Source organism: Cucurbita maxima, unplaced genomic scaffold (assembly GCF_002738345.1).
Source record: "Cucurbita maxima cultivar Rimu unplaced genomic scaffold, Cmax_1.0 Cma_Scf00030, whole genome shotgun sequence".
NCBI classification, from domain to species: Eukaryota; Viridiplantae; Streptophyta; class Magnoliopsida; order Cucurbitales; family Cucurbitaceae; genus Cucurbita; species Cucurbita maxima.
Window position 1 is genome coordinate 892714 of NW_019272046.1, and position 14520 is coordinate 907233.

The window sequence follows — 14520 nt, forward strand, 5'->3', positions numbered from 1 at the left end:
ATATATATATATATATATATATATATATATATATATATATATATATATATATATATATATTTTAATCCCAATTTTGAGCTGATTATGGGTTAGGTTCGGGAAAATTTTTGGATCCACTCGAAATTTTGGGTTGGTTAGATTAGTGACCTGAACAAATTTACAACCCAACATAATTTTGGATTGGTTATCGGGTTGGGCTTTTTATTATTTTAAAAAATTTTAATTATCAATAATTCATATTATATTAATAATTAAAATTTCATAATTTACTTTGAGTCAAATATTTTTAATTTTTATAACAATTTTAAAAAATATAAAATTATTATATTTTTTTAAAGAAAAAGTCCACTCAATCCTTTCAACTTTAATTTTTTTTTTTACCTTTATTTATATGCATTTTTCCATTTCCACGTGTCTCTATTTCCTAATTTGACTATTTTCCTTTTTTAATTTTATTTTTAAATACCTTTTGACTTTTGAACCAAATTTGGTCTTCACCTTCTTATTTTACTGAATGAAGGTTGTCCATTTGTCATAATTAAAATCCAAATTATAAAATCCAAGTATTCTTGAACCTTTGACTTTTTTTTTTTTCCTAATTTTTTTTTAATCTTGCCTTAAATATGTAAAAATTTATACGAATACGAGCAATCGGTTCAATGTTGTATTGACATGACATGAATCAAGATTACTATTTGAGGGTTGGACGTATCAATTCTCCACAATGGGTAGTGAGTCTATCGTTGGAATCCACCCTTTATGACATGACAATGCTTATCAGCTCGATTCAATTACTTAATATCTATGGGTGTTTGTGGGTTGCATTGAGTCGGGTTGAGATATTTTTTTTAGACCCAAACAAGTTACAATTTGTTATTGTCGTAATTTGGATCTGTTTCTTAAAGCTTTTGTTAGCAACGGACTTTTGCGATTGTACGGCTCTCACTCCAAACATCGAGATAGTCAAATCAATTTGAATTTTTGCTGCCTACAGCTGAGTAACTATTCTCAAGTCTCTGGCCCTATTTTGAGAAGAAGGTTTTAGAAAACGGGAGCATAGAGATTTTTGAAAGAGTGTTTGAAGATAAGGTTGAAATAAAGTTTGATAGTTGTTATATGCCCACACCTTAAATATCATATAATCCGGGTATGAAGAATTGATAACGAGTCACATCTCTCTGTAATATATTTTGAAGCGATTCAAGTATGGCAAGCTTAAACAAGATTTCACCGAACGGTCATACAAAATCTAGATGGGAGGAGTTGACGACTGGTTGCATCCCCTGCTACATTTTGGGGCAATTCAGGTCTGGTAGACCTAAACATGTAGTCATACAAACAGAAAATACAGTAAGATAATACAACATGAAATCAAATAAAGAGTTCGGAATGACATGGACATGCGGCCACGGACAACACGTCCTAGACGAGCATGACCATAACATAAGGAGAACGATTTCAAAGCAGACTCCCATTGATTAGATAGAGAAAATCGCCAAGACTTCGCAATCTACTGTTGAACTTATTCTTACCTTGCCAAGACTTCGTGATCTCTAAGAATAAATTTTCATGGATCGTAGAAGTCCGAAATATTTTTTATATAGAAAGAACTTAACATGAGGCAACACAGATGGTTAGAGCTAGTCGATGTAGATATACAGTATAATCCCAGTAAAACAAAGGTGCTCGTAGATAAGCCAAGTAGGAAGCATATCGACATATAAATAAGTCAAAATTTTATAATAACGAACAATTTCTAAGTTAAATAGGTTACTATTCTCTTAGAATTTTGGAGATGAGTAGTATGTCGATCTCGTCAAATCCAAATATCGAATACTTAAGATAAGATTTTTCCCGTTTGTGACGATAACGATGAAACCTAATTTTCCGACCCAGTTCTAAAGGAGAAAAATTTTGACTTGTTGACTTGCAAATTCTTAGGATAATAATTGAAGGATTGAAAATCCCTAAGGGTCCTCCCTTTGTATTATTATTATTATTATTTATTTTTTTTTTTTTGGGTGCATTTTTTAATTAACCTTTTTTTATACTTTAATTTTATTATTATTTTTAATTAATTGTGTTTTTTGAAACTTTATTTAAAGAGATAGCTCCACTCCCCCTAGCTCCATCACCTTTCTCCCTTTCCCCTCAACCTTTCCAACCCTACTCCGTCGTCATGGCCGTGCTCCCAATCAACGACTCCCCGAGCTTCGATGACGATGGTCGCCCCAAGCGGACGGGTAATTGATCTCCTCATCTCCTTCACCTTCTAGTCGTTACAATACATAATTCGTTTCATCTATTTGTTTCTTCTTGAATGTTTAGGTACGTTTTGGACGGCAAGTGCTCATATAATCACAGCCGTAATTGGTTCGGGTGTGTTATCGTTAGCATGGGCAATCGCTCAGCTCGGATGGATTGCCGGTCCCATTGTGATGCTCTTGTTTGCCTTCATCGGTTACTATACCTCTTGTTTACTCGTTGATTGCTATCGCTCCAACGACTCGGTTAACGGCAAGAGAAACTACACTTACATGCATGCAGTCCGCTCCTTCCTAGGTATTGCAAAGTAACACAAACAAACCAAAAAAATTGATCAATCCATCTCTTGTTCCTTAAATAATATCGAGATTTGTTCCAGGCAGAGGTCAAACAGTAGCATGTGGAGTAATACAATACATGGATTTGATTGGAGTCGCAATCGGGTATACGATCGCATCGTCGATCAGCATGATGTGAGCACAAAACACAAACTTTCCCGAGTATAGCTTATAACTTTCGGTTTTCGATTTTCTGATTTTAACTCAAAAGCTTATTGTTCGTATCGTTCGTGTTTGGCAGGGCGGTTAAACGATCAAATTGCTTCCACAAAAGTGGGGGAAAGAATCCATGTCGTATGTCAAGCAATCCATTTATGGTATCATTTGGAGCTGTGGAGATAATTTTGTCTCAAATTCCAGATTTTGACCAAATTTGGTGGCTCTCCACAGTGGCTGCTATCATGTCGTTTACATATTCAACCATTGGCCTTGCTCTTGGGATTGCCAAAGTTGCAGGTTTTAACCTAAAAATCCCTTTATTTTCTTTCGATTCGTTTCAAAATGATTAAAGAAATGTTCGGGAGTTTGTCATGAAGAATCGTTCATAGCTCGTAGCTCATCGATGTTTAGATTTACACCCGAAAAAAGGGTTTGGGAGAATAAAGGTATTTGTTTAAAAAAATATTTTTTTTCCTAATGGGTTTAGGATTAACATTAAAAATAAATGTGTTTTAATTTTTTTTTTATAAAAAAATATCAATTTTTCCACTAATATTAAATAATTGTAATTATAAAATGGATATGTTAGGAGAAGTTCTCCGTTTATAATTAATAAAATTATAAATATATTTATTTTAAAAATTTTAAAATAAGCTTTTAAACCAAAAAAATAATAATAATAATTTAGAATGTATTTAATATAATTTTTTATATCTTAATGTAAAAAAAAAAAACTTTAAAAAGTGGGTTTATTTGATAGCTGTCTAGAGATGAATTATCCAAAAATAAATAAATAAATAAATAATTAATTAATTAATGTTATTTAAAGCATTTAAAAAAAATTAAATTTGATGTGCAGAAAATGGGAGTTTTAAAGGAACAGTGAGTGGCATAAGTGTGGAAACAGTGACTCAAACCCAAAAGATTTGGAGAACTTTTCAAGCACTTGGAGATATTGCTTTTGCCTATTCTTTTTCAGTTATCCTTATTGAAATTCAGGTATTTTTTATTTTTATTTCCTTTTTTATTTCCTTTTTTTAAATTAATCATAAATAATATTTTAAATGAAAAATCAAAATTATAAAATAAAGTGGAATAAATACAAAAGTTGGTGAGCAAAAATAAGCACATAATATTCCCGAATAATGTAAGGATTAATTTATTACTTTTTTTTTTTTCCCTTTATTATAAAAGCTTATTCTGTCCACATGGACACTTTTAATTGGATTAGATTAATTAAAGTTTTGTTTTGCTTTAATCAAATCACAAACATCCGGTTGACCGCTGGTGTGTTGCCTTTTGCTCGTATGTTATATAACATTGCTTTCTATCTCTTCCAATCTTGCTTTTGAACTATCTTTCAAATTCTTTCTGCTTCGTTTTCTAAAACTTTCTTTTAAAATCGGAGTTAGAGGCTTGAGTATACGTTGCGCGACTGTTGGCGACACTAATACAAAATTGGCTTAGGTCACTTGTTGTTGAGAACTGAGTGTCACACAATCGCAAAGTCTGCTCCCAAGAAAAGTACGATTGTGACAATGACTTATTTGAGTTGGGTTCGAAAACATTAAAACGTTGGGAGTTGCATTAGTTAAGGTTGACTAGAACTAACCCGACTTTATTGTTCATTTCCATGATCATTCCCTAAATCAGTTGATATGAGACTTTCATTCGACACCTCTCCTTAATCGAGGCTCGACTCCCTTTTCTTTTGGAGTCTTAGTCATTTTTTACTATGCCTTTGAGGAGCCTCAACTCCTCTTTTTTTTTTTTTTTTAAATGACTAAGTTTAAGGCATAACTCTGATACTATGTTTTAGATAAATACGACTCTCCACAATGGTATGATATTGTCCACTTTGAGCATAAGTTCTCATGGTTTAATAAAAGTCATCTGGACAATTGGGTAGGATTGAAAAATTATTCCAACCCGATTCAACCCGACTCAATCCAACTCATGAGGATTCTTAGTTCTTAGTTGACGGTTGCTAATTCTTTGTGTCGATATCGAACACAGAAGCACTTTTAACTACGACGGGGATTTGATTTAACATAATCGAGATTATATCGAACACAGGACACAATCAGATGCCCACCATCAGAAGCAAAGACAATGAAGAAGGCCTCAGGATTCAGCATTACAGTGACCACAATATTCTACCTACTTTGTGGATGCATGGGCTATGCAGCCTTTGGCAACAACGCCCCAGACAACCTCTTGACAGGCTTCGGCTTCTACAACCCGTATTGGCTCCTCGACATTGCCAACGTCGCCATCGTCATCCACCTCGTCGGCGCCTACCAAGTCTTCTGCCAGCCCGTCTTTGCCTTCGTCGAGAAGACAGCAGCTCAAACATGGCCCGACTCCGCCTTCATCACCAAACATTACAAGCTCCCTCTCTCTTCCTCTCGCTCGTACAATATCAACTTCTTTCGACTTGTATGGCGAACCCTTTTCGTGTGCTTCACCACCATCGTCGCCATGTTGCTCCCGTTCTTTAACGACATCGTCGGGATTATGGGGGCCCTCCAATTCTGGCCGTTGACGGTCTACTTTCCGGTTCAGATGTATATTGTTCAGAAGAAGATAGCTAAGTGGAGTGTGAAGTGGGTATGTGTTCAAACTATGAGCATGGGATGCCTTTTGATATCCATTGCTGCTGGTGTGGGCTCTCTTATTGGTGTTGTGCTTGATCTCAAGGTTTATAAGCCTTTCAACACAAGATATTGAACATTCAAAGCTTCGAACTTGTCATGTGTTGAGGAAAGGAAGTGGAAAGTCTTTCCTTTAACTCTTTTATGTATAATAGTTGTTTATGTATCTGCAATTTACGATCTCTAGTTCAAAATCAATACAATTTCGAGCAAGTTTAGAGGAAGAATTTGGCATAATTATAACGCTGTTATTAGAAACATTATTGAATGAAGACGTCACAATCTCCCCACTACCCACTTGAAATGTCACTTCACAAAAAAAAACTATCAGACACGTTGTAACGATGGTCGAAGATATGGTTGAAGATATTTAGTCTTCCACTACTGTTTACTGTATGCATCATGTTTGACCTTTGATTATAGGCTAATGTGCATCACATTTGACTTTTGATTATAGGCTAAATGTCTTGTATTATTGATGTTCATTACGGTTTACTATATGTATCATATTTGATTTATCTTAATACCTTAAGCCAAGTTCAAGAACCACTACAAGTACGAAGGTTAAGAGGTGATTTAAAAGTATTGAATTGTGTTTTGGATGAAGTGCTATGGAGATTACTATGATACGAGATTTCCAAATTATGATTTAAAGTTATGAAAATCATAACTTGAGATTGATCGAATGGAAAGGAACATACATGAACATCCTTTTTAGGAAGCCATGGAACGAAACCACAAAACATCCTATTTAGGAAGCCATGGAACGAAACCACGAAACATCCTGTTTAGGAAGCAGTGGTTTCGCACGAGGCCATAGCAAAATGGAACAAGATCAACGAATTTCCTGTTATTACTCAAATATTCTCAGTTGCCTTTTCAAAATCCATCTCAATTGGCCTTCTTTGAGCGAAGCAAAACCACAAAAAAACATGAGTTTTTATATAACCAATCACAGACTAAATACAACTAACTAAGATAGAATTGCAATCACGTCTGAAGCCCTCAAAGCGATGTAATCAGACCCATCTTTGCCCTTGAACTCGTTCCCAGCATACTTCGAGTACATAACGTTATTTCCCGCTGCAATCGAAAGCGGTTTCTTGTTGCCCTCCTCGTCCAGATGACCAGGGCCAACTGCTATCACCTGAGTAAACCATAATTTTCAAGTCAATCACAGCTGATATGAATCTCTAATGAATCGAAGGGAAGGGCGTGATTCACACGCTTACTGACCGTTCCGATCGACGGTTTCTCTTTGGATGCCTCTGTCAGCAACAAACCTCCTGCTGTTTTTTCCTCAGCCGCAGCCACCTGAGATATAATTTAAGAACAAGTATTACATTTCTGTTATAATTCATGTTTCTTTGAACCATGTCGAGGCCGAGGCCGATGGAGAAGAATGTTATACTCAATTAGCTGCTTCATAATGCCTCCCATACTCCACATCAATATTACTTTTTCGTTCTTAGATTAGGAGAAGGATGAAAAACAATTGGAATATGATAAAAACATGTCAATGGCATTATATCAGAAAGATTTTCTAGATAGGCCAGCGCCAAGCTTCTAAAACATGCACATTCGAATGTTCTGACTATCTGGTCTTATGGGATCGACCCAAGAAAGAAGGCCCCATATGATAACCATTGGGTTTTTGAAAATTGTGTTTGTTGTGTCTAAAGTCCGGGTTATGTATCTGAATCAAAAACAAAAACAAGTTTTTTAAAACTACTTATAACAGCCCCAAGCCACGCTAGCAGATATTGTCCTCTTTGGGCTTTCCCTTTCGGACTTCCCCTCAAAGTTTTTAAAATGCAGTCTACTAAAGAGAAGTTTTCACACCCTTAAAAAAAAAAATGTTTCGTTCTCTTCCCCAACTGATGTGGGATCTCACACTGCTTGTTCCAAAATTTACCTTCGATTTTGAAAACATTTGTAAGTAGATAACAAGCCGTTATTAAGCATAATTTTAAAAAAGCGAAGAACAGAAAGCCTAATGGTTGTCAAATGGAGGAGAAGTATCCAAGGGAGACGAACCTTGATCAAGACCCTGTCGTTTAGGGGCTGAAGATCTTTCGCATCATCGGTTTCTAGAATACCGACGATATCATCTTCCTTCAGAATAAGATGCTTTGAACCATTGAACTCTAACTCAGTTCCAGCATACTTGGAGTACACAACTTGAGCACCAGTCTACCGAATCAGAAGAGCATTGAATCAATTAACAGCATAAGAAGATCAAAAGCCACTCCAAACATGTAGAAATTCGTACCTTTACACTACTTTCCACTTTGGTATTTCCGATTGACTTGCCTTCTCCAATAGCAACAACCTCCCCACCTTGAGGTTTCGACTGAGCTGTTGTTGGAAGTAAAATCCCTCCATCAGTCTTCTCTTCAGCTTCCTTTATCTTCACCAACACTCTGTCGCCCAATGGCTTGATCGAAGTGTACTGAAACATAACAATTCACAAACCAGAGTAAGTTTCTTATAGATGGACTCAGATAACCATCTTCACCATGAAATGCACACCACCAGAAACTAATAGCTGTTTGTTTAAGCACCCATACTGGTTTCATTGAATTAAAACTTACCCATCACAATACATACACACTGCTAGCAGCTACTATTGTAATTATGTAACTACACCAGATTATGAAAGACAAAATATCAGCCACGAGGGATGGTGTAACGGGCTAAGCCCACCGCTAGCAAATATTGTCCACTTTGGACTTTCCTTTTCAGACTTCCTCTCAAGGTTTCTAAAAGAGTAGGCTAGGAAGAGGTTTCCACACCCTTAAAAATGATTCGTTCTCCTCCTCAACCAATGTGAGCTCTCACAATCCACCCCCTTCGGTCACAACTTCTTTGTTGGAACTCGTTCCCTTTTTCAATCAATGTGGGACCCCCTAATCCACCCCTTCAAGGCCAGCGTCCTTGATGGCACACCGCCTCGTGTCCACCCCCTTCGTGGCTCAGCCTCCTCGCTGGCACATTGCCCTCAAGGTTTCTAAAGTGCGTTTGTTAGGAAGAGGTCTCTACACCCTAATAAAGAATGTTTCCTTCTCCTCCACACACAATGTGGGATCTCACAATGAAAAACGAAATATCAACCACTAAAAATGGACAACAAAATGCCGAGAGACGGGAAGTTAGATGCGTGGAAGCAGTAAGAAGGGAATGCAGAAGCAGCCATTCAAGTAAAATGCAGAAAAAATTAGAAATATACTGTGAAGAAGCATATTTCACTGACGTAGAGCTCAAAACAAAAAAAAAAAAATTAAAATTGGCTAATGCATTTCAAATTTGCAAATATAAGTGGCATATCCTTGTATGAAACAGAAAAGAAAGAGAAGATGATAAGGTGTAGAAGAATGGATGTTGTGAAACCTTTGGAGCAACCACAGTAGCAGCTCTAACAACCAAGCCAGTGTAAGATCTGTTGGCCCGACCCCCCACTATCATATGAGCGATAGAAGGAGAGAATTTCACCGCAGAAGGACGAAGCCCATTGAAAGAAGGCAGATTCTTCGCAGAAATTAGAGATCCTGTGAGCTGAGCTGCCGCCATTTCACGTTCTATCCACAAAAACACCCAGAAAAATCCAGAAAACAGGTAGATAAATGATTAGAAAAGAATCCTATTGGTGCGAAAAGAAATGCTCAATTTCAAGTGAATCCAAGCAAATTCAATGTCCACAATGCTACAATGCGCAGTGAAAACACATTGCTCGGACACAGAAATGAAGAATCAAGAAAAATCGAAAGAAAACAGATAACGAAATAGAAATGAGAAAAGGATGAGCACCTGAAGATGAAGAGAGAGCCGCGGCTCCAAGGGATTAGAAGATTAGAGAAGAAGGAAGAAGATAAACCCTAGCAGCTCCAGCAGTTGAAGTGGGTTTTATCCGGGAAATTAGAGGCTTCTAGAAATTGCTTCCATAATGTGGACAAATAATGGACCCTTATTATTACTATTTGCAATATTCGTTTGAAAATAATGTATTACTATCTCCCTCCTCCTCCGTTAGTCAAGCATAGTGTCACGATCGTACATTTTCAACCGTGTAGCGTCATGATTTTAACTTGATCATGACAAGTCGTAAGGGGAACTCAAATCCCCTGTATACATTTTTCATCTGTCTTTGTGATTTTGTCGGACCTTAAGCGAGATTTCTTAGTTAATCGAACACAACTCGTGCAGAATTCAAATTTGTTCGCCCACACACACCACTTGTGCATGCATGTTCAATCATCTACGACCTAATTGACTTGCCTTTACACTAGGGCAAGTCACTTGGTTCGACCTTACCTCTACTCGGAACCAAGGTCGCTTGTATGCAACATTGTATCGCATATTCTCATCTTGGTTTTCGATTAACACGACCCACATGTTTTGATGTCATCTCAAGTACTTGGATGTCAATGACCATCATAACTCGCTTGATCATGCTCATCGAGAATGGACTCATGTGTCATTTATGTCATTGAGACATTCCGAACATCCATTTATTTGGGCTACATGTCCATGTCTAATCATTTAGGAATCCTTACCGAATATCAGGTGCATATATCAACCTCTAACACATGAGTTGGGGCGTAATTTCGGCACACCCGTGATTTTCGACAATGTCCTTGAAAGACCTATTTCAAAGAAAGTCCCCTGAGATGCTCGTCTTGCAACGTTCGCCCACACTGTGATAATGTATGTGTCATAGAGTAACTTACTTAAGTAACAGGGCTCAAGGGTGTAGAAAGTTGACTCTATGTCTCCCCCTATGGTACATTTTGAGACATTTCTAATGTTTCTTGAGTAGACATCATTTTAACAAGTAGTCATATGACCTTGTAGAGCATTCGTAGGATATTCGATTGACACCAAATTTGACGAGTTTTAATCTTTCATATAAACAAACTTAACCCTAGAGTCATGCAAGACTCATATCGAAACTCCGACTTCTGAGGTTATGGTCGGGGACTTTACTTATCCTTCTCCAAGCTTGTCTTAAACACTCGTGTAGCCTTGTTCTCTTCAACCTTTTTTATGTCTCAACTTGACTTCGATGCACACTCTTCTTGTTGTGTTGGATGATGCACTGTCATTTTCTATCACATCATGACACTTTCATCTATCTTGACTCTCACGTGGGCGAATGAGCTACTTGAGGGTCGCCACTTTGTCAGGGTCACACCTTACTTGTATTATTAGTGAGGTTGTGACACGCAACATCAGATACCGCCGGTAAATAGTCTTCCCTGATTCCTTTTTTCTTTCGGTCTCAACCATTGTGTTTCCTGATTTGTATCTCTAGCTCGCATACACCATGAACTTTGGGTTCATGATCTGTCAATTCAATTTCCAACCTGACTTTGCTTGTTGATCCCATTTTCGATGATTTGACGAAAGAGAAATGACTAAAAGAAACTAATGATTCTCACATCTTAAACAACCTATATCCTCCGCTCTTAACCAACATTTAATAGATTATCCAAAGACAGTAGTCCCCAATGCCAGATGGATAGAGGTTTTCTTACCGCTTAACTTGCTTCTAAACTTAGGGCTGCTTTCCTCCCACCGTGTCCTTCCTATGTGTCGGAGAATTGGGGCTGCCACCCCCCTGATAGAGGCAAAAGCTAGGGCTACCACCCCGGGGGGGTTGGTACCTTTCTTTTACAACCTAAATTCCTATTATTTGGTCGAACTCACAGACAAAATCGAAAGCTGCTATGCGACCTCGATTCAAAGATTGAAATACGATCCACTAGCGAATATCTACTAGAATAATATTTTTTTAAAAAGAATTAAATCTCCATATTATTTAAATTTATAATACTAAGAAATAGTGACAAAAATAAATTTGATTGGATGGATATGCCTTCCCCTCCTCCCACGTGTGGCCCCCAATTCACCCTATGGATAAGCCAAGCCCTTCCCAAAACGCTCCCATTTCAATCCCAAACCCCAAAAAACATCAAAAAAGTAAAAGAAAAACCCCCTCTTCACAGATCGAAGCCATGACCTCGTAGAGAAGAAGAAGAGAGGATCTAGAGATATGTCTGTGTTGGCTGCGAGCACTGCTCAGATTCTGTACAGCGAAGTTCATCATAATCAACACCAAATTGCGAGCAATGGGGCGAGGCGGTGTTTTGTGAACAGAGATTTTGGGTCTGTTTTATTTGGCCGGAGAAATGGAGAGCAGCGGAGGCTGCGGAGGAGGGAGTTCAGGATGGGGACGGAAGCTGGGTTTTGGCCGGATCTGTCCCGGCCGGCTATGGTGGAGATGGAGTCCATTGAGGATTCCGAGCAGCTTGATCGGATTTTGGCTCACGCCCAGGAACTGTCTCAGCCGGTTCTTATCGACTGGTTCGCATCTCTTCCTTCTTTTATCTCGAAAGGATTTAATCGTCATTTCACCCCATTAGCTTAATTAGCTTATTATTATTATTTTTAACTAAATTACTAAAATACCCTTAATTTTTTTAAAAAGTTTGAATAATATCATTTAATATTAAAAAAAATCTAAAAAAAATTTAATATTAATTTTAGATTAAAACTTTGTTTCAAATTAAAAAATATTTATTAAATTTTAAAAATAGGATTAATACTCTTTAGATTTATAAAAAAGTCTTATATAAATGAAAACTATCTATTTAAATTTTTAATATTATTTTTGAAAGTGGTATTAAAAAAAAAAAAAAAAAAAGGTGTGAGTACCTGGTTTCGTCCAAAAACCTAGAAGAAAGCGTTCTCTTTATAAGGGTGTGAAACGTTCGCCTTAGCAGAAACCCAGAAGAAGATAGTATATGCTAGCGGTGGGATTGACAAATTACAAATATACCCTTGTTCGTGGAATTAAATTAGAGTGTGTTAGTTATTTATGTAATTAAATTGAAATAAAATAAGGGTGTATAAATATTATTAATGGAATATTTGGAATGAATGGGGAATAGGATGGCAACGTGGTGTAGGAAATGCATCTACTTGAAGCCTAAATTGGAGAAACTTGGTGCTGATTATCTTACCAAGTAACATTTATTATTTATTTTATTTTAACATTTTATTTATTTAATTTAATTATTTTAATTATTTACTAACTTTTCTCAATAAAATTAAATATTTTTGCAGAGTGAAATTTTACTATGTGGATGTGAATAAGGTCCCTCAATCTCTAGTTAAACGTGGAAACATCTCTGTAAGTATTTTTATATTTTTTTTTTTTACTTATCCTTTTCATTTTTTAAGCTATTAATTTATATATTTTCTATTATGCAGAAAATGCCAACAATTCAGGTGATCTATTTTATTTTTTAAATTTTAGATTATCGATGTCATTTCAACCTTAAATAGTTTCGGGTGTTGGTTTTACGTTCTTAAAATCGTTTGAAAGTGTTTTTTGATGAAACTCTCGGGTCAAAAGCTTTTCTAGAAGTGCTTTCTCGCGAAACATTTTGAATATTTGACTCTCGTTGAGTAGTTCTTTATTATTTTCGAGTCTTGTTGAGTAACTTGAAACGCTGTTCGACTTTTTACGTCGAGAGAGGGACAAATAAGGTGTTTGAAATTTGTTGTAAAATTACTTTTTTTTAGCTTTGGAAGGATGGAGAAATGAAAGCGGAAGTGATTGGAGGGCATAAAGCTTGGCTTGTGATCGAAGAAGTTAGAGAAATGATTCATAAGTTTATTTTATAATCGAGTTCGAGTTCCACACGAGAAGCACGTTCCTCATTCTGTTCGGTTGTTCAATCTCTAGGCAATGGTTCTTAAGACTTCATGATTTTCGTTTATATGTTTTTATCTTCTGAAAATTTAATGTACATATATTATAAAAAAAAATGTCAATATTGATGAAAATGTTATATGCAAATATATGATATGCTGACTTTAAGTTCATATTTTTCAATATAATATTAAGGAAAAAAATTATCTCAAATTTGGTGAAAGAAAATAGTCTTAAACGCCTAAATGTGCCATTTGATAACTATTTATCTAGTTAAGATGGATGGTTCGATCCTCTACAATTGAAAACAAGCAACCAACTAGTATTAAATTTGAGTACTTTAATCACACACTCATTCGAGGACATCCTGGGTGTGTATCTTTTGAATTTAGACCACTATAGATAGAAAAAACTCAACCTTGACACGAGTCGAGAGTGTATCCGACAATATGAACACAACTTAACATGACAAATACACACCCACTTACCCATTGTCATGTAGGACACTGCATGGTGCATCAACCAACGGTCATTGTTATGATCATCACACCATCCAATAACTATGATTTTAAAGTACTCATTTTGAGGTAGATTTACCATTGAAAATTCAACGATATATGGGAGATGATATTCAAATCTCTAATCTTTAAGTCAATAGTATATGTCTTAAACAATTAAACTATATTCAAGTTGAGGAAGTAAACTTATTTTGAAAAGACTCGTTCAATAATCCTTATAATGTATCAAATGATGTTTGAAGTAGCACAATAATATCCAACATTTCCTCTATGACATATCCTCTAACCATGTTGACTCACTTCAATCCTTTGTCTCAAACATGCACTAATCATTCAAGTTAACTCCGCCTAAAAATCTACTAGAGGTGATATTTACCAACACAGACCACCTCCATTGTGAATGTAACAGTCTGGTTTACTGTTAGTAGATAGTGTTTTTTTTTTTTACTTTCCTTCTTGAACTTTCCCTTAAAATTTTAAAACATGTCTACTAAGGAGAGGTTTCGACACTTCTATAAGGAATACTTCGTTCTCCCCTCCAACCGATGTGGGGTCCTACAATCCACTCCCCTTGAGGGCCAGCGTCCCAAGTACTACATTCTTAAAAAACAAAGTCGAAATAAAAGTAGATAATCACGCTACTAGCAACCAAAAATTAATTAATAGCCTTGAAGTAATTTCATCCCCCAGTTAGAATACGTTTCATGTTAGAATATGTTTCAATTTTTCTGTGATGTCCCACATTGGTTGGAGAGGAGAACAAAACACCATTTATAAGGATGTGGAAACTTTCCCCTAGCAGATGTGTTTTAAACCCTTGAAGGGAAGTCAGAAAGAGAAAGTCCAAAGAAGACAATATCTGCTAGCGA

General features: G+C 36.3%; 3 protein-coding genes across 3 annotated transcripts; 2 read left to right on the forward strand and 1 right to left on the reverse strand.

Annotated features, from left to right (window-relative positions):
- Nucleotides 1-2105: 2105 nt before the first annotated feature.
- Nucleotides 2106-5640, forward strand: LOC111466004 (amino acid permease 4-like). The gene is made up of 6 exons (XM_023110535.1): nucleotides 2106-2243; nucleotides 2329-2562; nucleotides 2645-2738; nucleotides 2845-3059; nucleotides 3622-3761; nucleotides 4839-5640. Exons 1-6 carry the CDS (start codon nucleotides 2180-2182, stop codon nucleotides 5490-5492), a joined length of 1401 nt encoding a protein of 466 aa, XP_022966303.1. The 5' UTR covers nucleotides 2106-2179; the 3' UTR covers nucleotides 5493-5640.
- Nucleotides 5641-6241: 601 nt separating this feature from the next.
- Nucleotides 6242-9367, reverse strand: LOC111466090 (20 kDa chaperonin, chloroplastic-like). The gene is made up of 6 exons (XM_023110671.1): nucleotides 9224-9367; nucleotides 8807-8994; nucleotides 7689-7868; nucleotides 7454-7609; nucleotides 6653-6730; nucleotides 6242-6563 (listed from the first exon to the last, which is right to left on the reverse strand). Exons 2-6 carry the CDS (start codon nucleotides 8984-8986, stop codon nucleotides 6390-6392), a joined length of 768 nt encoding a protein of 255 aa, XP_022966439.1. The 5' UTR covers nucleotides 8987-8994; nucleotides 9224-9367; the 3' UTR covers nucleotides 6242-6389.
- A 1980-nt stretch (nucleotides 9368-11347) lies between these two features.
- Nucleotides 11348-13272, forward strand: LOC111466111 (thioredoxin-like 3-1, chloroplastic). Its single transcript, XM_023110696.1, has 5 exons — nucleotides 11348-11779; nucleotides 12367-12441; nucleotides 12542-12608; nucleotides 12689-12706; nucleotides 13004-13272. The coding sequence occupies exons 1-5, from the start codon at nucleotides 11469-11471 to the stop codon at nucleotides 13103-13105; spliced, it is 573 nt and encodes a 190-aa protein (XP_022966464.1). The 5' UTR covers nucleotides 11348-11468; the 3' UTR covers nucleotides 13106-13272.
- Nucleotides 13273-14520: the final 1248 nt, after the last annotated feature.

Bases quoted from the DNA above. Each gene is read 5' to 3' on its own strand.
- LOC111466111 (XM_023110696.1), top strand. From the start codon at position 11,469: ATGTCTGTGTTGGCTGCGAGCACTGCTCAGATTCTGTACAGCGAAGTT. The intron at 11,780-12,366 runs GTTCGCATCTCT...AATGGGGAATAG, and splicing joins CAGCCGGTTCTTATCGACTG to GATGGCAACGTGGTGTAGGA. The intron at 12,442-12,541 runs GTAACATTTATT...ATATTTTTGCAG, and splicing joins GGTGCTGATTATCTTACCAA to AGTGAAATTTTACTATGTGG.
- LOC111466090 (XM_023110671.1), bottom strand. From the start codon at position 8,986: ATGGCGGCAGCTCAGCTCACAGGATCTCTAATTTCTGCGAAGAATCTG. The intron at 7,610-7,688 runs GTACGAATTTCT...CTGATTCGGTAG, and splicing joins AAGTGGAAAGTAGTGTAAAG to ACTGGTGCTCAAGTTGTGTA. The intron at 6,564-6,652 runs GTCAGTAAGCGT...TGGTTTACTCAG, and splicing joins AGAAACCGTCGATCGGAACG to GTGATAGCAGTTGGCCCTGG.
- LOC111466004 (XM_023110535.1), top strand. From the start codon at position 2,180: ATGGCCGTGCTCCCAATCAACGACTCCCCGAGCTTCGATGACGATGGT. The intron at 2,563-2,644 runs GTATTGCAAAGT...GATTTGTTCCAG, and splicing joins TGCAGTCCGCTCCTTCCTAG to GCAGAGGTCAAACAGTAGCA. The intron at 3,762-4,838 runs GTATTTTTTATT...TATCGAACACAG, and splicing joins TTATCCTTATTGAAATTCAG to GACACAATCAGATGCCCACC.